The 21,857-nt window shown below is 35.3% G+C and overlaps 1 protein-coding gene across 5 annotated transcripts in view; it reads left to right on the top strand.

Annotated features, from left to right (window-relative positions):
- Positions 1-21,857, top strand: part of Fmr1 (synaptic functional regulator FMR1) — a 242,821-nt gene that overhangs the window by 121,595 nt on the left and 99,369 nt on the right. For all 5 annotated transcript variants that reach the window (XM_081756090.1, XM_081756095.1, XM_081756093.1 and 2 more), the window contains one exon: positions 19,349-19,464. In XM_081756090.1, the coding sequence (XP_081612216.1) occupies positions 19,349-19,464 (116 nt within the window). The remainder of the gene's footprint in view (positions 1-19,348; positions 19,465-21,857) is intronic.

Here is a 21,857-nt window from a genome sequence, read left to right on the forward strand (position 1 = left end):
CGATGTAGCAATACAGCCTAATTAAAATTTAACATGAGATTTACTGTTGAGATACTGTAGGAATTGTTCTAGTGTATGTTGTTCTGGTTCCAGAGTACTTAAATGTCATCTGTAAATCAATAAAAAGGTGAGCAAGAGTGAAACATCGTATTTTCCGATAACTGCCTTTAATTTGAATGTAGTGTATCATCGAAAGTTAACTCGTTATTATGATAACGGACAGACCTAGTTGCATTAGGAATAGCGTGCTGCGGTTTCGTGCATTAAATCCTATATTGAGAAAGCCTTTTCAAGGTCTCTTAGAATGCAGTTTTAAACGTTACATCTATGGAAGCGAATATAGTATTAGGTGGTTCAAGATGAAACGTATAATTGATGGGAAGCGGTATCCTTGGAAGGTGAGAAATGACAATAGGGTTTGAATCAAATATTTGCTAGAAAATAGTACACACATTATAACACAACACTGGAAGAGGTCTACACACTTCCGCTAAACGCTCCTTCAGGTAGGAAGAGGAAAAAGGTTAAAAGAAAGGGGGAAAAAAGACAAACCCTAAAGCGTCCAGTTGTGCGCAATATTAGAAGGTAGTTGCGTGATACATATACAGTAGCCACCCGCGGAGGAGGTTGACCTTAACCTTCCTAAACTGGAACAAAAAGTAATTTGGAAATCAAATAATAAATAATCCTGATTTATAGCGTTTATAATTATTAATTAGTACATTCAGAATTATAAACATGAGAAAAGAGTTCCCTTGTGGCAAAACGGTCAGCGCACGCGCATTTGGCGTGGAAGACCCGGGCTCGATTCTCGACGTTAGATCACGTGCCATGTTGAGCTGTAGGTCTCCTACAGCCTCGCTGCTGAAAGGGATGCTAAACTGAAAATTAAATAAACATGAGGGGGAAAAATGTTGGCTTTGTTAACACATCTTCGAATCAATCGTAATTTAGTGCTTAACCTAATCACATTCATTATTATTTCATGTCAATTCATGAAGTACAGTTAGCATATCGTTGATTTAATTTATTGAAATTTCAGTTTTAAATTTTCTTAACATCCTTCCTCAAATACGAGGGTTGCTATATATATTTCTGGCCTAGGCAACACTAAGTGTTGCCAGGTGCAATCTGACATTTCCATTGGAAAGTTTGACATTTTGTAGCATAAATGTACTCAGAACTTTTTGACTTACGACAATTTTTTTTTCTTTTACAGGTACTTGAAGAAATCAACTTGGCAAAAAAATGGAATTAACTCGTGAACATTTTCGTGCGATCATTTTTCACAACTTTCGACGTGGATTATCACGACAAGAGTGCATCGATGAACTTAAATCTTTGTATGGCGACGAAGCACCATCCTATAGCACTGTGAAAAACTGGTACAACGAATTCAATCGTGGCCGACGCTCGCTCAAAGACGAATTCCGTGAAGGTCGTCCAAAAACAGCCGTTGTGCCAGAAAACATCGATGCCGTACGTGAACTGATAATGCAAGACCGTCATGTGACTTACCGTGAGATAGAGGCATGCCTAGGCATTTCTTCCACCAGCATACATTCGATATTGCATGAACACCTGGCCGTAAAAAAGGTTTGTTCTCGTTGGATCCCGCACAATTTGACAATCGCTCAAAAGAAAGCTCGTGTGGATTGGTGTAAAGAAATGCTGAAAAAATACGATCGCGGTGCTTCAAAAGACGTTTATAAGATCGTCACAGGTGACGAATCATGGATCTATGCGTATGAGCCCGAAACAAAACAGCAATCGACCGTGTGGGTCTTCCAAGACGAGCCAAATCCAACGAAAGTTGTTCGTGGAAGAAGCACTTCGAAGCAAATGGTCGCCTGTTTCTTCGGCATAACTGGTCATGTGGCGACTGTTCCGCTTGAGCAACGTAGGACGGTCAATTCTGAGTGGTACACCACCATTTGTTTGCCTGAAGTCTTCGGAGAAATTCGAAAAATGAACAAGAGAAGACGAATCATTGTGCACCATGACAATGCGAGCTCTCACACATCGGCTCAAACCAGCGCATTTTTGACCGGCCAAAACGTCGAAGTGATGGGCCATCCGCCGTACAGCCCTGACTTGGCACCCAATGACTTCTTTTTATTCCCACACATCAAGAAAAAAATGCGTGGTCAACGATTTTCGTCGCCAGAAAATGCTGTTGAAGCATTCAAAAACCATGTTTTGGAGGTGTCTCAATCGGAGTGGAAAAAGTGCTTCGAAAATTGGTTTGAGCGCATGCAAAAGTGTATAAATCTTGATGGAGAATATTTTGAAAAACAATAAAACCATTTTCGTTGATAAATATTCGTATTTTCATTATTAGGCCAGAAATATATATAGCAGCCCTCGTAGATTTACTATACCTATTTAACATACGTCACTTCTTGTATTGTCCTGATGTTAGGTACTTCTAATAAAAAGTTTTGAACTACTATTTTCTAACTTATGTACTAGTGCCTAATCATGTATTTCATCTACTTTGAGCAAGTCAAGTTTTAAAATTAATTTCCCATTTATAATTATAGGTGGTAAAATCGTATCTGGTTTTGAAAAAAGTATTAATCTCTTTTGTATTATAATAATAATAATAATAATAATAAAATGTAAAATTTGTGGAATAAGATGATCACGCCAAAATTATATTCCGTATACTTTGTATCTCAGCGTACTTTTAAAAGATTTGCATGACCAAGCAACTTCACTGGTCCACTGCACCTGGTAAAGAAAGTGTAAATTATTATAGTACGCCCCTTGTACTTAAGTTATTTATCACTGCTTGATTCATAAAGAATCGTGTCATGTCGTTCCAAGTAGCGTTTCGTCCCAATCCCACCATGTGCCACTCTTTTATTGGCACCTCTCTGACAGAGGTGAGCCGGCCGTATAAGCTTCGCACGCAGCATATACAAAAGGGAGTAGTAAATAACTCACAGACGCCATGGACCCGCGCAGTTAATTCATGGATTACTTTTTAAAATTTTTATAAACTAAAAATCCACAGAATTATCGCACTCGGCCGTAAAACTTAAGACCTAGTTCCAAAAATAAAGTTGCAGCCAGTGCTTTGTCAGCGAAACTTCAAATTGAGGAATCTTGGTCACCAGTTCAAATCCTGTCTGTTGCAGGTCTTTCAATTCATCGTCAAAGAACTGAACAAAAATAACGTTACGCTAGTTTGGGTCGTTCAAATATTACGTAATCGTAATAAGAATTTAACCATATAAAAGAATCGTAAGTCAACTCATTCTAATCACTTATTACTAGACGAATAAAGATTGTTTTGTGAAAATTTAAGATTTTTCAAGTGTGTCATTTAAGGTTGAACATACTAATTTTTTAAAAATCGCAATGTTTGAAAGCGCATAACACAAAATTTAGTCAAGTTTCAGTGATGAAAACTTTAAATTTACGGTTCTTACGAAATACTTTAGGTACGATTGAGAGTACAAGAAGCAAAATGACTTTAATACATAGAAAAAAGGGCATTTATTTCGAAGTTGATTGTCCACCTGGTTTTCGACAAAAAGTGCAATAACAGCTACGAAAATTTAAAAATCATCAATTTTTAGGACCGCTTTAAAAGGGTATAATACAGTAGGATAGGGTAGAGTAGAGTAAGGTAGAGATAACTAAGGTAGGGTCGGGTTAGGTTAGGGTTGGAGAATTTTAGAACCATTTTGGTAAAATTAATAGAGTGCAATTTCTCGTCCCTGCGCAAGGATACGAAATGGAGCGTCTCTGTACAGTCACCCACGTAAGGACCTGTCCCCAAGTAATGGAGGTCCAGGTACTTATGTGGGTGACTGTACATCTGCAGCCATATTCAGAATACAAATGCTCGTTACTTTCCCACAATCCAACCATGCGGGAACCTTGCGCGAAGTAGTTCCTTCCGCTTGCCAAATAGTTTCATGTTTATAACCACTTTTTAAGAAGCACAACTTCCGCTCTCCTTACATATTATCATGCACACAAATGAGCAAATTATACATTTCTTCCGATAAATTTTCAAAATTTTGCTAGAAGCTGATGACCAACTTTGGGACTTAGTCCGAAAAAAGGTACAGTACCCGTTTGAAAGTAATATTTAGTAAATAATGGTTTATTTTAATTTTTAAAAAGTATATGCAGAAAAGTAGACGATTAGTGTTAGTGCCTAGTAGGCCTATCCGGCTGTCTTACCGACTCACTGAAAAAAATGGCGGGTAGTTTTTAGGGAGGAAAAATGGCAAGAAGGAAAAACAATATGTAAATACGTAATATACACACGTAAGAAAGCATTTTTGTTAATATGTTACTCAAACTTACCTCCAGCATGTATTAGTTGAAGAATTTCTAACCTTGTAGACAAATCATTAGTACTGGAATATTCGAAAAACAAATTGATTATACTACACAAATTGTCAAGCGAATATTCTGGTACTTCTTTTGTTTCATTTTCTATTATTCCTGAATCGGTGTTTACTGTATACAGTACATAATTGAAATGAAACAAAAGTAACCACAATATGTTATTATTTTTATAATGCAAATCACGTAGTCAAATTCGCAATACTATATACAGAACGTAACTTATATGCAACAATAATAACTATACTATTATAGGCCCTAAAACTTTGTATTGTCTGATTTTATGTAATGGAAATCCACAGTTAGCTTCGTTGTACTATAGCGTCATAAATTATTTGTATATGCAACAGCAATAACCACCTTGTACTCTGTCATGTTTAAAATCTCAAATTGTGAGCGTCTACGTAAAAAGTCTTCAAGTCAATGTAATCTAAACACACATTCCTCAGCCTGTTCTGCAAATCAACATACACGCGCTTTGTCTTCTTTTTCGGCACTTGCCCCCTTTCATACTGGAGGATCACTGTCTCCACTGCCGCACAATCCTGTTGCAGGCACTCAACCAACTTCCATATTGTTGGAGGTTGTACCCAGTAAGTCAAGAAAACTTATTGTTTCAACCCTGGAATGCGTCTTACTCTGAGTTTCTTCCCTTGCTAATCTTCTCTATGAACCGGATACATATAGTGAATCAAAATAATAAATGAGCTCTTCTGCTTCTGGAGGAGCTATCTGTTTTAAGTACTCCATGTTCTGCAGCACGTCTTCACAGAAGAAACGCCAGTGAGTCAATTTGGTTGCAGAACATAGAAAAACTACATCTTCTTTTATAAAGTCCTGACAAACTCAATTATTGAATTTTACGATAAGTACTTGGTCGTAGATAGAAGAAACATCCTTGTATAGAAACATCATGTCCAAGCTTATTTCGAACTGCATTGTAAACTGCTACTCCAAAGTCACACACAACCGTTGAAGAAATGCATAAGCAACCGTTATAGCTATTTCTCCTATCGGAACCCATATCACATATAACAGTAAATAATCGAGATGTCATTGCAATAAACAAAACAGGTGCTTCAGAAAGAACAGCCAGCTAAATACCTTATGAAAATGCATTTTACATGTATATATTAAATGTTTACATATTGTATTTCCATCCTGTCATATTTTCCGCCTGCAATTTTTACCGCGCACCGTCTTACCACCCAGTTTAAGTTTCACGAACTGCTAGTTGACCGATGTGTAAATCATCACCTGTGTGTTGCTCGGACGAAACAACTCGTTAGCCTGTTCTCTAATCAATAAAAATAGGTTGAGACGAACTGTCACGGATTTACATTGGGACGAAACATTACTACACTGGGACGAAATGCTACAGATTTTGCCTTGGGACGAAACACTGCGAATAAATCAACCTGTAGGACGTCACTAAGTAAACAAACTTTTTTCTGGGCGAATAACATCACTTTCAAATTAATCATGGGATTCCATTTGCCGTACAGATGTAGTTACAGGACAAATCTTGGAAAAGTAACATTTCATCTGCATCAGTCACGAAAGAGTTTTCCATAAGCAGAGTATTGCTCCATCAGATGACGCAGCATACATTTCTTGCATGTGAAAATGTGTTCAGACTTTTTTCCTGTCAGGAATGTTTTTGCTTATAAAACTTGGAATATTTAAGTTGACATACGTGATTATCTGACTTAGAAAAGTGCTAGTTGTTGTATAGTCTGTTCTTACTTCGATGTGAAAAGCTGATTGTTCGGTAGTTAGTATCTGTCTGCGTACGAAGTAAATATTAATTCCGAACACCAATTGGTATCTCAATTCTTGATGTAAACTATTTCGTAATCAGAGAACGAGGCTTCTTTTTGAAGTGAACTACTTCCTGCGGTATTTAAAAAAGATAGTGTCCCGCAGTTAGTTTGTATTTTCTTTTCATATTTATCAATAAGCTCTATTGTGTCATTGTGAGACTTCGACGACATATGGTCGGCCCAGCATAAGTCTCATAGCTCGTTGTCCTGTGATGGCCAGAAGAGTTAATACCTTTCCTCCATCTTTAAAATTAGCACCCATACATAACGGATTGAGTTTGTCGACGTAATGTCAAACTTACTTGCTTGTAACGTAAGGTTCAAATGCAAATAAGTGTGTTAGGCTGGTAGTGATTCCGTGCCCAGAGGGTATGTTCCTTGAACTGTTTTGCACCACTATTAGTTATTTAAAAATGTAGTCACCGGAAGATTCATCAAACAAATAATCTTTAGCGCGTTATATATAGTTAAGCTTCAAGCAGTCGTCATACCTTCCTCATATATGGGGGGGGGGGGGGGAATCCAAATGAAATCGACCAATATCCAGGTCATGGGTTGCTGACAAAATTTTTTTCACAGGGTTGGCAAAAACTATCGTTTTTATTGAAAAAAAACTTTTTTTGGTTTACACTTTTTTGTTTTTTGTTTGGTTTAAACCATTTTTTTTTTTTAATAAATAATAATAATAATTTGCTCTGTGTTTATATCACATATGGACAGAAATAAATTTGTTTCACCTTGGTGTTATTATGCAACAACCGGGTTATGCTGGAAGGGCTCTCATAAGCTTAAAGCGGAGTCCAAAGCGTTTCTCGACTTACATCTGAAACAAATTGTCCTCCATTTGAACTCGAAACCGGGACTAATTGGCCACAAATGAGATACGTCTGCCGATTCGCTCACGAAGGACTCCTGATACGTTATACTGATCTCTACATACTTTTAATATAATTGTCTAATTGTCAAGAGTTATTTGAGAAGGACAAAAAGATAAACAGTTGCACAAGTGATGCCATTATACAGAATTACATATGGACAATTTCAAAATAATGCAGAGTACAGAAGAACTAATTAAGTCCAAGTTAGTTCACTCCGCCTTTTATTAGTCCAAGTTAAAGAAATACAACCACTTAATTTGCATATCTGTAAGAAAAGTGAATAAAGATAAGAATTCTTTGAGTCTACTTTGGCTCTGACCCATTTATATATAAATAGATACCAAAGATACTTCTGATTTCAGTAAATGCCTCTCTTGGGGTTTGTATGACTCCTCCCCCCTCCCTAAAAAAAAGTATGGTATTTCGATATATTTTATCAATAGTAAACACCATTAAAACGAAACAATATTTAGAATTTTTCTTTGGTTGCAATTGCAATAATAATAAACTATAAAAAAATCACAAATGAAACATTCATAAACTTATATATAAGTTTTAAGTTGCTTTCGTAGTATAATCTCTTCGAGTAATGAATGGAGAATTTAGGTCTGAATATAATACGAATATAATACGAATAATATGCGGGAGTGACACGCGATAACCCACAAATGTGTGTTCATCAAAATTTTACGAACATTTTTCGTTTTTCGGTTTGAACCTTTTTTTGAAAAAAAAAAAAAAAAAAAATCAACTCTGTTTATTCACTTATTAATTTTTTACCTAAGATTGTACAATCCGCGGCAAAAAACCTGCAACATGAGCATATAAGTTTATTGTGAAATGACGAAGTATTTTGTTCCAAAATAAGTGTGCATGGGAAGAGACCGAGGTTTATCGAGGTTGGCTTGATTCGTTCCACTTAGACGTTATGTTCATTCCCTGTGCTGTTAGGCGTAGTTTCACAATAAACTTACATCCTCATGTTGCAGGGTTTTTGCCGCGAATTGTACCACATTCAAGGAGTTGAAGACGGATATTCATTTATTTTTTAGCCGCGCAGGTTTGTTTGTAGCGGCAATTTTGTATAGTCACGTGTGCATATTTTGCACTTTCCAGAGGATTCCGTTAAACGCTGTAACTCTTCAGGTTTTAAAGATGAGTTCAAACCAAAAACATTTGAAAGACAATGGAATGGACAACATTCTGTGCACATATGAGACGTAATTTAGAACGTCGAAGAAAAGAAAAGAAAGGGGAAAAAAACTGAACATTGAGGTTGGAAACTTAAAAATGACCCTTTTGGAATGTGTATTTTGAAACGAAATGAATGAGATTCACCTTAAACTTTTTTTTCTACATAGAGACTATACAATAGAGTACATCCCAAACAAGTTCCAGGAGAACGATATACTTAATTTTTTTCGAAATTTTTAAACATTGTGAATTTTCGAAAATCTAGTATTTTCACCATCAACTATCTCAGGAAGAACACAAGTGAAAAAATTCCAAATTTGCCCGAAATAGACGATAGTTGTGCAGTAAGAAGTGGGTAAAATTGCATCACTGAAACTTGATGAAATAGTTTCTGAGTTATAAGTTGTTGCAATGATGTGAAAGTTGCGATTTTAATAGCTTACAAATGTACACTCATGTCCAAAATTATTGTCGCACGACTATGTTCTAGTAATATAATTTGATAACGAATTCGCCCGGTATTTCTTATAATGTTAGTATGTGTATAATCGGCAAAGACAAGTATGTGGTAAATTTCATATCAAAAGAGCAGTAAATAAGAACCACGAAAGGAAAATAAAATTTTCTTGTCCATTTAGTTACATTTTATTTTACTCATTATGATTTTCGTATTTATAACTCTTTTCCTATGAAATTTACCACAAATATACATTTTCTGATTAATATACACAGTATCAGTATTAAAAGTAATTGCAAAATCATTATCAAATTATATTCTTACAAGAAGACAGTTATAGATATGCGACAATAATTTTGGACATGAGTGTACATGTTTTGTGTTGATAGTATCTCAGACATACAACTTACCTATGTTTAATCAGAAGAAGTGCAGTCAAACAGCAAGAAATTCGTGATTTGCTACTTGTAAAAGAATTATCCATATTATATCATGTCATAGATTTGTACCATTGACGCAAACACAAATCAGATGTTATGAATACTAACAATCAGATGAATTTACTGATTGCAGTATTTCAGTACTTCCAAAACATAGCATGTTGTTATTTGCACCTAATGATACCGTAGCCTATATTTACGCCGAAAAATGGTGGATTGGTAGAATTGACGGCATTAGTCAGGAAAATAACGATCTTTTTGTTCACTTTTTTCATCCCCATATCCCAAGAACCTCTTTTAAACTATATAGAAATGACGAAGTGAGGGTGCCAATCAGTAAGGTTCTTTGGAAACTCACACCCACAGAGTTTACAGCTCCTACAGGTCGTACTTTCAATATCAGTACCAAACTCTGTACACAAATTAGTGAACTGTTTACCTCACTGCTGTCTTAATAGCAGCACTATAGTAGAAAAGAAATAACATACACGTTTCGTTTATTGTACAAGATATGATTCATAAATTATGCACACTTTACTCATTTAACATTATTGTAGTGTTATTTTAACTTTGGATACAAAGTTTATATCCACGCCTCATGGCGCTTCATGATATTAAGTCCCAGTGAGGAAAAAAGAAAAATATAAAACAAAATAAAAACTTTATAACTCAAGTCTCAGTGATGCAATTTTACCCCGTTGTTACTGCACAACTATCCTCTATTTTGTGCAAATTTGAGATTTTTCACTTGTGTCTTACCTGAGATATTTGATAGTGAAAATACTCGATTTTCGAAAATTCACAATGTTTAAAAATTTCCAAAAAATCAAATATATGGCTCTCAAATCTAAAACTTGTTTAAGACGTTCTTTATTATCTAATCTCTATGAGGACAAAAAATTGAAAGTGTCTCTCATTTATTTAGTTTGAAAATGTACATTCCAAAATGGTCATTTTTTAGGTTTCCAACCTCAATGTTCAGCTTCTTTTTTTTTTCTTTCTTTCTTTTTTTTTTTTTTTTTTTTTTTTCGACGTTCTAGAGTGCGTCTCAAAGTGATTGAGATTTAAACTCATTACCTTTAAAACCTAAAAAGTTACAGCGTTATCAGAATCCTCTGAGAAGTTCAAAATACGCTCAGGCGCTTATACAAAATGTACGCTACAAACCTGCGCAGCTTTTTTTTTTTTTTTTTTTTTTTTTAAAGTACAAACTTAAGCAAAAAAAAAATTAATAAAAAAAACTAAATTTTGTCAGCAACCATCATTGGTCGATTTCATTTGAATTGCCCCATATTTTAATTTTTATACAAAAGAGATATCCTGACTGACTGAACGCCTAAGCCAAACTGCTGAAGCTAGAAATCAGATTTTTTTATGTAAGATACCACTAAGGAAGGATTTTTTGAAATTGAATGTGGAAGGGGAGAAATGGAAGTCAGTTACCGTAATAAAATATCCATATCTCGGAATCTCGTGGTAAGGTTACACACACTAAATTTGTATTTGCACTTTTCAGTCAAAATATTGAACTCGTGTTTCAGCGTGTTTAGATATTTGACGTAGAATTGAAGTAAAAGTGTGGGGGTGATTCACTAAGATGTCCATCCGAGGCGCTCAAATTTCGCGCGAGACTTGGAGTTCTGACGAATTCCATATGAAAGGCAGAAGAAAGAATATAAAATACTGTCTGTAATGAGGGAATTTACTAGTTCCCATATGTTTACAGACTAATTTTTGTGTGAAATGCTTCATACTTTCTCTGTCCGTTTATATTAAACAATCACAACTAGGAGCCAAAGCAGCTGTTGCCAACGAATGCTTGTATTAGTTATTAAAAACTAAACTGTAACACTTTCATTTACGTAAATGGTATTATTTATAGAAAATAAATGCTTTGTTACCTCTTGTTGCATGATTTTTTTTTTTTTTTTATACTATATATTTCAACCATTTACTTTACTATGACTGTCCTCAAGATAGAATCTTCTACTTACCTGTAAATGCAAGTTTTCGAACTTTTACTAAATTCCATCTACTTTGTGTACCTAATATATATTTTATGCAGGGAAGAACACTGAATATATATTATAGCAGTCTCTTCGTGGATGTGCTAGTCCATTTTGTTTAACTGTTCACTATTGCCTAGAAAAAATGGACTAGCACATTCGAGAGGAGGAGGTTATAATGTATTTTAGTGTTTCCTATAAATTAAAATATAAACCAAGGACACAACGGAAAGGAAATGGAATTTATAAAGATTTAGAAGGCTAGGACTTAACGGTAAATAGAAGATTTCACTCTAAGAATAGTCACAGTAAAGGAAGTGGTTGATATACCCGGTATATCAAAAGTTCGGCGCCATAGACCAACTTCGTTGAGTAAATATACGAAAAAATGAAGAATAAAGGTGTTGGAAATAGGCAGTTTCCAGTCGCACCGGGCGTTTGGGCTTCACACTGGTAAGACACCCTATTTTAAATGAGAAAACAATGTTGCCAGTACAGCAGGCTGTTCCTTTGGACCCTAACGATAGCAACAATACAGCATTTTTGGGAAACGGGTTTAAGGGGTTATAGATTCCTTCACCTAACAATGTGCACATTCCCAGTGTCATTTTTTTGCGTGACCTTACGTTCCATTCGAATAGCTTGCTAAACTGGAAACGTTGCTCTCTCATTTTACAAAGGGCTTCTTACCAGTGTGGAGCCCTAACGGCAGGTAAGATTCAGAAATTTCTACTATTTTAGGTTGAAAATCACCTATTTTCAACAATCTTCCTTCTCTTCCCATTATTTCTTATCTTTACTCTTAACGGAACTGGCCTATTATCCCGGATTTCGAATACTCACGGTATATAGGGAAGTCAATAATCATGCAAATACAAAGTAGAAGAGCTTTTATTTTCTTTATATTCAAATCTACTTTTTGTTTGCAAGTAAGATGTACCTTCAAAAATGATCATTAAATAACAAATACCCCAACAGTTGATACAAGCTTGTATGTGAATTGGTGTTTTAAGGATTTTTTTTGTTTGTTTGTTTGTTTGTTTGTTATTAGTAGTAGGTCAATAGATATTCCTAGAAAGACACTGATTAAGGCGAAATGTATAAAGACATTTTCATAGTGTTGATTTGTGAATACGTGATCTTCACGACCAAAATCTCCATTTAATTCTAAGTTCAAAGTACCTTATCCGAGATTAACATCCTATACAAAATGCGGCTAATTCTGTCTCTAATGCTGCAGCACGTTTTTTAGAGTGGGAATGAATTGATATTTATAGTGTTGAAAACGATGTTTACGTTTTAAAATTTTAAGTACATAGTATACGTGTGAAGAATTACTGAAATACATACTTTCTCAAAACTGTTAAAAAAAAAAAAAATCTTAATAGAATAAGGTTAAAATAGTTCAAGGAAATAAATAAACTCACCAGCATCACATAAATATTAATATAATGGATTTTTCGAATGCCTTCCCGTTACCATATGTTGTTCGATATTTCCTCATTTAGTCATTTGTTTTCTTTACCATTTTCATCTTATTATAATAAAAACAAGTTTTCAAGTTGTCTTGATAAAAGTTCAATAATTTAAGAAAGAAAATCCCAGTTGAAAACTAAAGGCCATAGATCAGAGCGAAGGTTGAAGTTTCCAGAACGTTACAGTCCTTGTTGCAAAATTAATGATATTTCGTACAGCATACGTAATGGAGGTAGGTTTGTTTCCCTAGGTGCATTAATGACACTGATGTAACAGATATGACATACTAAGTTCCTGACAATCTGGTATTTCACTGTTAGCATCATATTTAGCTAGGGTCTTGTGCGTAGCTTTATTATTATTATTATTCGGCTTGAAAAATCCACTCGCATGCTTACGAGTGAAGTCCAATCAGTGAAAACGTGAATTCAAGAATAAATAGCAGATATTACTCCTTTTTTCTTTATCTGTAAGACAATAAACAAAATAAAAAACATATTGATATATTTACTGTGTCACAAAGTGATTTTTGTTTATTCGTATAAACACTTGACTGAAAAATGGTCTGGCTAATAGATTTTTTAGCTGGCGAGTATTTGCAAGCAAAGATTTTTCAAGCCCTGATTATTATTATTTCACAATGTCTTACGAGGCTTGCTTTTATTTCAACGCTTGCATTTTTTAAAGGGGGGGGGGGGGGGGAAGACATCAGCTGATTATTTATGCGCGATTCTAACCTCACAAATGCACTCCCGAAACATAGCCTTGCTGAACTTACTGGGCTGTACGTTCGAAAATTACGATGGAAGTACTATGACAGTAAATGGCGTACAATACCGCCGCATCTTGGACAGTTACGCTATAGTTATTCCCAAAAGCCATCGACCCACTATACACAATAGGTTAAAGTCGTGCAGTTAAAAGCTCTAATTGCTCACCCACCACCCATTCCAAGCTACATGTCACATTTATGTAATTATCAATTACTTCATTATACAGAAACACTGTGATTTAAGTCATCAGTTGCAAGCGATAGTACAGGAATCGACATTATTAGCATGTTTACTATTAAGAATTAGACTAACACAGGGCTAGGCGTCTCTTTTTTTAGATTTGTCCCTCTTTTCCGAGTTACTCTTAAAGTCTCTCTCTTTCAGAATAAGTATATTTTCTCTCCTTCTCACTCTCTCTCTCTTTTTTCTATTTTTTTTATTTATTTATTTATTATCTTCAAGTGGTGAAGAAATTAAAATTATGGAGCAGAATTGTGGGATATGTTATTCTTCAGATGTAGTAAAGGTATATGCTAAACATAAAAAGAATCGCTTATGATGTTCTCGGATCTAAACAGATGGTTTTAGTGGCTGCAAATCCGCGCAGTTCTTCTGAGATCTTGGGCCAAGCTGTAGTTCTTCTTCGCCTTGTGTTCAACTATAGTTCCAAGAATGCAGCAACAATATCTGAACACATTGGGTTACGAAGTCAGTATGTTTCAATTATTCAGCGTCAACTTGCAGCTGCATTAAGGAAACTTTTGATTCAATGTTTCTAGGTGGTGTTCCGACTGATTGTTCTTTTTAAGTTCCAAAAAGATGTGATACTTCATAATTGATGCACTGGGACCATATTTTCAACAGATGATTTCAAGTGATGTGGAAACCTCGTTTTATTCAGTGTGTTTTGACGAAATGACTAATGTGGAAGATAAAATAGAAGTGCGATACTGATCGGAAGGGAGGGGTGAAGTCGTTTCTAGACATTTGCAGACGTTCTTCATTGGCAAAGCTGATGTACAAACTTCTCATGAAAAAATTTATCCTCTCATTTGTAAAGCGAACATATCTGTTCACAAGCTTCTGATGTTGGGCTCAGACGGGCCCAATGTGAACAAGAAAGGCCACAAACTATTCAATGAAGATTTAATTGGAATGATATCCCGCGGATTAGTTGACATTGGGACCTGTCCTCATGTTGTTCGCAATGCATATCTTAAAACCTTGCAGACCTTTGGTGAAGATGCATCTGAAATTAGCTTTAGCTTTTTACCATTATTTTGATGGATGGCCAGTCAAAGTGGAGGAATATATGAAGATTCAAGATGATCTGAAGTTACCTCAAAAAAATTCTTAAGCATTCTCCGTTTAGGTGGCTGACTTTCACTTTCTTAAATTCATTCCATCCGTAAAGAATCAGACTATTCTGTAGTCTGGTTCATACAAACAGATCACCACTCTTGTACGTTGTTCAACAATCAAAGCGATATTGTACTTCATTAAATCTTCTGCAGAACTTTTTACAAGCTTCACGGAGAAATTTCAACAAGAACAACTGCTAATTCATATCCTGTACTCTTAGCTGTAATATCTGTTTTGGAAGCTGGGAAGACGTGTTTGTAAATCTATTTCTGAAGATAACTATGATGTAAATGATTTATTTGATCCTAAAAACATGTTGTCCATGAAAGATATTGTTCTTTCACACGATGTTAAAAAGGAGCTTTCATGTCTTCCAAAAAAAAAAGTTTTTGTGTTTATTGAAGGGGTTAAAGAGCATTATATTGCTGGGAGCAAATACCTAATTGAAAAGGTAATGAAGGGTTGTGGTTTGATTAAAGCTTTGAGATGTGCAAATCCTTCTCTTGTGAAAAACCGAACAAGTTGTCGAGATATAGTTCCAGTTGCCAGAGAACTACCTATTAATACAAAAGATGATGTGCTTATTGATGAATGGAAGATGTTGCAGATGAAGACAGTACCAGACTTTAAAGGAAGAATTGATAGTTACTGGGATAAGATTTTAAAGAAAACTAATGAAACAGGACAGCTAAAGTATCGAGAAGATGCAAAAGTTATCACGACTGCGTGTCACTTTCACACATGAATGTAGACGTTGAAAGGCGTTTTTCTGTATCCAGGTGGGCTTTAACTGAGGACAAGGCTTCTAGCAAACGGACATTAAATGCAGTTTTGGTGATACATTGAAGGCGTTTGGGAACAAACTTAAACTATTTCCCATGACATCTAAACGTATTGCTATAGGACAAAGCGCATATAAACATTATACATTGTATCTAGAAGAGCAAAAGATATTGTAAGAGAAGGACGAAAAGAAGAAAGAATTACGTTTAGCGAAAGAGACAGAAGGAAAGTTAAGACAAGCTGGAGAGTCTAGGAAGAAAATTGCAGACATGGAAAATAAGGTTACTCAAACAAGGAGGGATTGTCAAGTAACTTCTAAGCATTTGACCGTCTCTTCAAAAAAGTAAACGAACGATTGAAGAAGGCGATACAGAGGGGGAATTTTCAGGAAGTTGTTCTTGCACAGGGTATGTTGGAGGGCATTCAAACCACGCGCCAAAGTGAATAACAGAAGCTTCAAGAAATGAAAACTCTTCAACGAACTATAGAAAAAAGATAAAATAGTTTAATCACTGTTTTCTTTGTCAAGAAACCTAAGAACACTTGATGTATTTTTAATATCAACCATTACAATTTCTGTAACATCTAGTTAAAAGTTTTAATGTAATTTTAACTTTTACATAATACATCCCATCCAAGACCAGAAGCAAATGATTAAGGGTAATGTTGTATTGGTCATTGTTTTGTGTAGTAGTTACGTTGAGTATACTTACTTACCATTCTTTTCTGGCCTCAACCTGTCTTCTTTGATATTATATTCCTTTTATAAAGAGAGATAGAGATATAGATATTTTTGGCTCAAAACCATGTATTAAGCATAAGGATGTCTTGAGCATGTCGTGATTTGGTCTCTTTTAGTTTCTTTTTAAGCCATTATAGTATCTTTTCTCTTTTTTTGGAGTGATTTACCACTCCTAGCCCTGCTAACATGCTGAGACACTTTTATGATAGCCGTTTCAGCAGAATGGAATAACTGCGCACGCAGCCAGGATCATGTTTGACCTGCGACAACTATTCGACAAGAGAACCATTTTAAGGAATTCTCGGTCCAGTTTATTTTCACATTAACCCGACTTGATAACTACCAACTCCTTCCTTTGTGCATTTCTTAAGAGAGTGGAATTTATACATACAGTGGATCAGCTCAACAACAATACTCTTGGTGTTGATATTGAAGCACTCCAGACATGTCACGAACAGTGTAATTGAAAGTCCTTCACAGTTCCAGACGGTAAATTAAGCATTTTTGAAAGCTGGCATATTTCATACCTTGAGGAATAAATTCCTACATTGCATATGCTGTATATAACAGGTCATTCAATAAGTCCGTAGGATAAGTAAGAGAAAACCAAAATTTTGACAAAACTCTATTTCATTATTCAACATAGTTGCCTTCGAGGGCGATACAACAAGTATAGCGATTTTCCAACTTTTCGATACCACTTTTATAGTACGATTTCTCTTTCTCGTCAAAATAGGCCTCAGTTCTGCGATGACTTCATCATTGGACTTAAATTTCTTTCCAGCAAGCATTCTCTTGAGATCTGAAAACAGGAAAATGTCGCTGGGGGCTAAATCTGGAGAGTACGGTGGGTGGGTAGGCAATTCGAAGCCCAATTCATTAAATTTTGCCATCGTTTTCATCGATCTGTGACACTGTGCATTGTCTTGGTGAACCAACACTTTTTTCTTTTGCAAAGTGGCCGTTTCTTTGCGATTTCTGCATTCAATCGATCCAAAAGTGCACAGTAATAGTCGCTGTTGATGGTGGTTCCTTTTTGGAGATAGTCGATGAATATTATTCCGTTCGCATCCCAAAATACAGACGCCATCACCTTACTGGCGGACTGTTGCGTCTTTGCTCGCTTTGGATGCGGTTCGTCGACTGCTGTCCACTCAGCTGACTGTCTTTTGGATTCTGGTGTGTAATAGTAAAGCCATGTTTCATCCATTGTCACATATCGACGATAGAATTCCCTTTTATTGCGGTTTAACAGCGCCAAATACTCCTCTGAAGCATCGGTTCAGTGTTTTTGGTCGACTGAGAGCTCACGCGGCACCCACTTTGCACAGAGCTTTCGCATACCCAAATGTTTGTGTACAATAGTAAAAACACTACCATCTGATATCTTTACAATGTCAGTTAGCTCGCGCACCTTCAATTTGCGATCGTTTATAACCAATTTGTGGATTTTTTTTTTTTTTTTTTATGTTTTCTGGAATAACCGCCTCATTTGGGCGTCCACTACGCCCTGCATCATTTGTGCTGGTACGACCACGTTTAAATTCAGCAATCCACTTCTCTACCATTTGTCTGGATGGAGCAGAGTTCGAATAATGTTTATCAAGCCATTATTTGGTTTCCACTGTAGTTTTTTTTCTTCTTCATCAAAAAGTAATGCTTTATTAAAACTCGAAATTCGCTTTTGTCCATTGTTTTTGCACTAACACAAGTTGCTTCACACAAAAAGCTATAACTCACGAATCAGTAGTCAGATTGTTGTCAAATGTATACACGTATCGTTTGAAGGTTAATACTAAATAAAAATCATGGAAAAAAAAGTCTAGTAACGCCATCTCTGTGTCATCCTACGGACTTAATGAATAGACTGTTATATGATAGTCATGAACTTGACTGCGAGGACTCCAAAATTACGGTGGAATATTCTGATTATGGCTCCTCTAGATGTTGACAATTGATGAATAATTTGACACGAAGTAGTGGTTGAAAAGGTAGTGATAATCTTATATTCATCCGTCTTTATGGAATCCTTTTAATAAATATCGAAAACAGCGGACAAAAGCTGGAGCATCCGGCAGTTGTAAGTACAGGTTTTAAGCAAAAATTGACAAATTCACAGTACTATCTTCTATATATATAAAAGAGAACGCACAAATCCTTTGTTACCTCATCACGCTAATACGGCTGAACCAATTTCTTTTATTTTTGGGGGGTTATTAGGATTTGGACCCTAGATGGTTTTTATCATATCACTTTAATTTTTAATTACCAGTGTCTTGAGATAATTGACCATTCAAGTGTCCATAACGTACAAATCCTTTGTTAGCTCATCATAGCTAAATCTAACCGTATTTATATGCAACCCACATGACCGTGTCACTCGGCGGGTTAACATAAATGACAGGCGATATAATGTTAACATTCTTCTATGGTTTTTATCATATCACTTGAAAGCGAAAAAGTAAAAATTATCTAAGTAACAAAGTTTATTGCGTTCCAGGGTGACCGCAGCGAAGCGGGGTGAACGCTGCTAGTAGTGTATATTTACAGTATATAGGAATGTGATGGTGTCAGACTAGATAGTGTTTGATTAAAAGTACAGTACTTAAATACACTCATCCCTCGGTCTTAACGGACCTCTCTTTAATAGATATCGAAAGCAGCGGACAAAGGTTGGAGTATCTGGCAGTTGTAAGTCCAGATTTTAAGCTAAAAATGTTATTCACTGTTCTATAGTGTATATTTACAATATATGATGTACAGTGATGCTGTCAGATTAGATAGTGTTTGATTAAAAGTATAGTGCCGTATTATTCCTCATTCTTTCGTAATATAATCACGGACCACTGACCCATGATTACATTAATGTAATATTGGCCACTTCAGACTTAATGTCGGAATATATCACGGACAGTCGGCAACAGCATACCGATGGTTTCCCATTTTATCCGTTAAAACGAAGGATGAGTGTATTTCTTATGTTCATATTTTTTTTAAAATTTGTTCTTGATAAACGTATAGACTGATACGAAATATTTCCTTCCAGGGGCTACAACTCTGACATGGATGGCGGAAGTAGCAGAGGAAGAGGCGGACCCATGAGGGGCCGGGGCCGAGGGAGGGGCGGATCTGGACGTCATGGAGATAGCCGATTTAATACTGGTAATACGATTTCGGATTACATCAACAGTGCAGAGAAAAAGGGCCCACCTTCTAACCGAGGGCGGGGCAATGGGAGGATTGGGCGGGGTGGAAGCAATGCAGATCGAGGTCGAGGGACAAAAGGGGACAAAGATCGCAAATGATGGCTCCCTTTTGCTCCAACTACGGTGACTTTTGCAGGACCTGCACATGCAAGGAATATACTGATCTCTGCTTGAAGGTTTTCTTTGCACAAAATTACAACCTGACGTTTACACATTTCTAAGCATGACCTTTTTTTCTCGGACTGAAAATTTTCCAAAATGAGGAAGTAAATATAAATACATTATTCATGGAAATATTGATGTGAATAATAATTTATCTTGTTAAATAGTAAAGTCACATCGTCACTATACGTGTATTTTTTTTTTTTTTTTTTAATTATGTATATATACAAGAAATTGAGACATCTTAATCTTCAAACACTGATCAGTATACCTTATTGTGGATTTTGAACATCCTGGCTTTGGACCAATGGCTCTAGACTGTGGCTACTCAGATAGATAGGAGACAGTGTGTTTAATGCATATATATATATATTACATACATACACACACATATATATATACATAACATACATACATACATATATCGACATTTCACTATCAGTTCTGATTCCTTTTATATAAAACATTACATATAAATCAATAGCTCGCTGTATATTTTCTAATGTTCTGTGTTGATTACGGTATAGTGACTGCTTTAATTTGCAGAGGTTCTTGAAACCAAGTCACATTGTTTCCTGTCTAATCCAAAATCTGTCAAGTTTATTCTTGTCATTGTATTAGGATGTGACACAAAAAAAAAAAAGTAGATCAAATACTTCCCTATGACTAATGAATGTTGATACACTGCAGAATAGACCCTTGCATACTCTCTCTAAAAGAAAAAAAAAATAAAGAATTTAAATGTACTTGACCTGTTTTAACGGAGCAGGTTATCCCTAACAATTTGGAACTGTTAAATAATTATGTAATAACTCTGCAGCGTTTTTTCCTTTCTCAAACATAATTTTGGTAGTACGGAATATTCGAAGTAGGATCATAAAAATAATGTAGAGGGATCTGAACCCAATTTTGTCGATTATAATTTTCATTTTCACTTTTAAAAGGGAGGAAGCTACGCGTAAATGATATATATATGTTTTCATTATTTCGTTAAAATAAATATTAGTTTATACCATTCACTGCAGAGATGGTTTTTTTTTTTTTTTTTTTTTTTTTTTTTTTTTTTTTTTTTTAAATCTGGGGTCAGTTTTTTTGTTTCCAAATCGGGTTGACACAATTGTAAAAACGAGAAGAAATAGTTGTACTGATTTCTTCATGTGGTGTATTTCTAGTTCCCCTCTCGCTTTTTAATTATTATCCAGCTTGCCTTCATTCATCATTAAAAAGAAAGAAAAAAACCTGAAAAAAAAATGGGAAGCGAAAGACGGGAAGTCTTCGCATCAGCAACTTTGCTTTTCTTATTTAAATATATATATATATATTATATATAACCGTATTTGTAGCCCATGACAACTTGTTTTTAATAATTCAAAAAAAAGGTTAGTGTCTTTTTCCTCATGCATGCTTATTTAGGATGAGGAAAACCGATCTTGTTTCAAATCTGCTATAAAAAAATGGATTTTTTTTATCCTATGTCAAATAGCAATGGTAGATTGAAGTTACGAGGCAAAGTATTTTGTGGGGTATTTGGGTAGTCATATCTGTAGCTGGATAACCTAACTCATGAGACACTTCTCTTTATTTTTGTTGTTCGTTTGTTTGTTTGTATAAATCACCTTGTAAAGCAACTACAATGTTACATTTTTTTTTTCGATCTAAGCACTTTTGTGTGAGTGAAGTAATTAACACTCACGTTTCTATGTTAAAATGATACAAGAGAAAAAAGAAAAAAATCAGTATGAAGAGGGATACTATAGTATATACATTTATACATACATACATATATATATATATAGTATAATTATTCGTGCCATTTCTTTGATCACAAAACTAAAAAGGGGGGAAATGGTTAAATTGGCTTGCAGAAGAAAACAAGGGGGGATCCTTTATAATTTAACCCATTTCGAAGTTATGTAACTCACCTTTTACTGATGTGAGCATGGTACTGTCAATGGTAGAGATAGGTACTACGATGTAATTCTATTTACTATTAAGCTTAAGGCACTTAATGCAGCCAAGGTTTATAGGTAATCCTGTTCTTGCTAGAATTCGGTTCTTTTTGTGTGTGTGTTCAGTTTTTGTTGATATAGATTAACTATAAGAAGTATGGCCTATATATTTAGATGATGTAAGACAAGAGCTGTGCAGCATATTTGTTGAAAAGAAATATAAATGTAGTCCAAATGT

This window comes from Thermobia domestica, chromosome 4 (assembly GCF_964235325.1).
Source record: "Thermobia domestica chromosome 4, izTheDome1.hap1.1, whole genome shotgun sequence".
Classification (NCBI taxonomy): Eukaryota; Metazoa; Arthropoda; class Insecta; order Zygentoma; family Lepismatidae; genus Thermobia; species Thermobia domestica.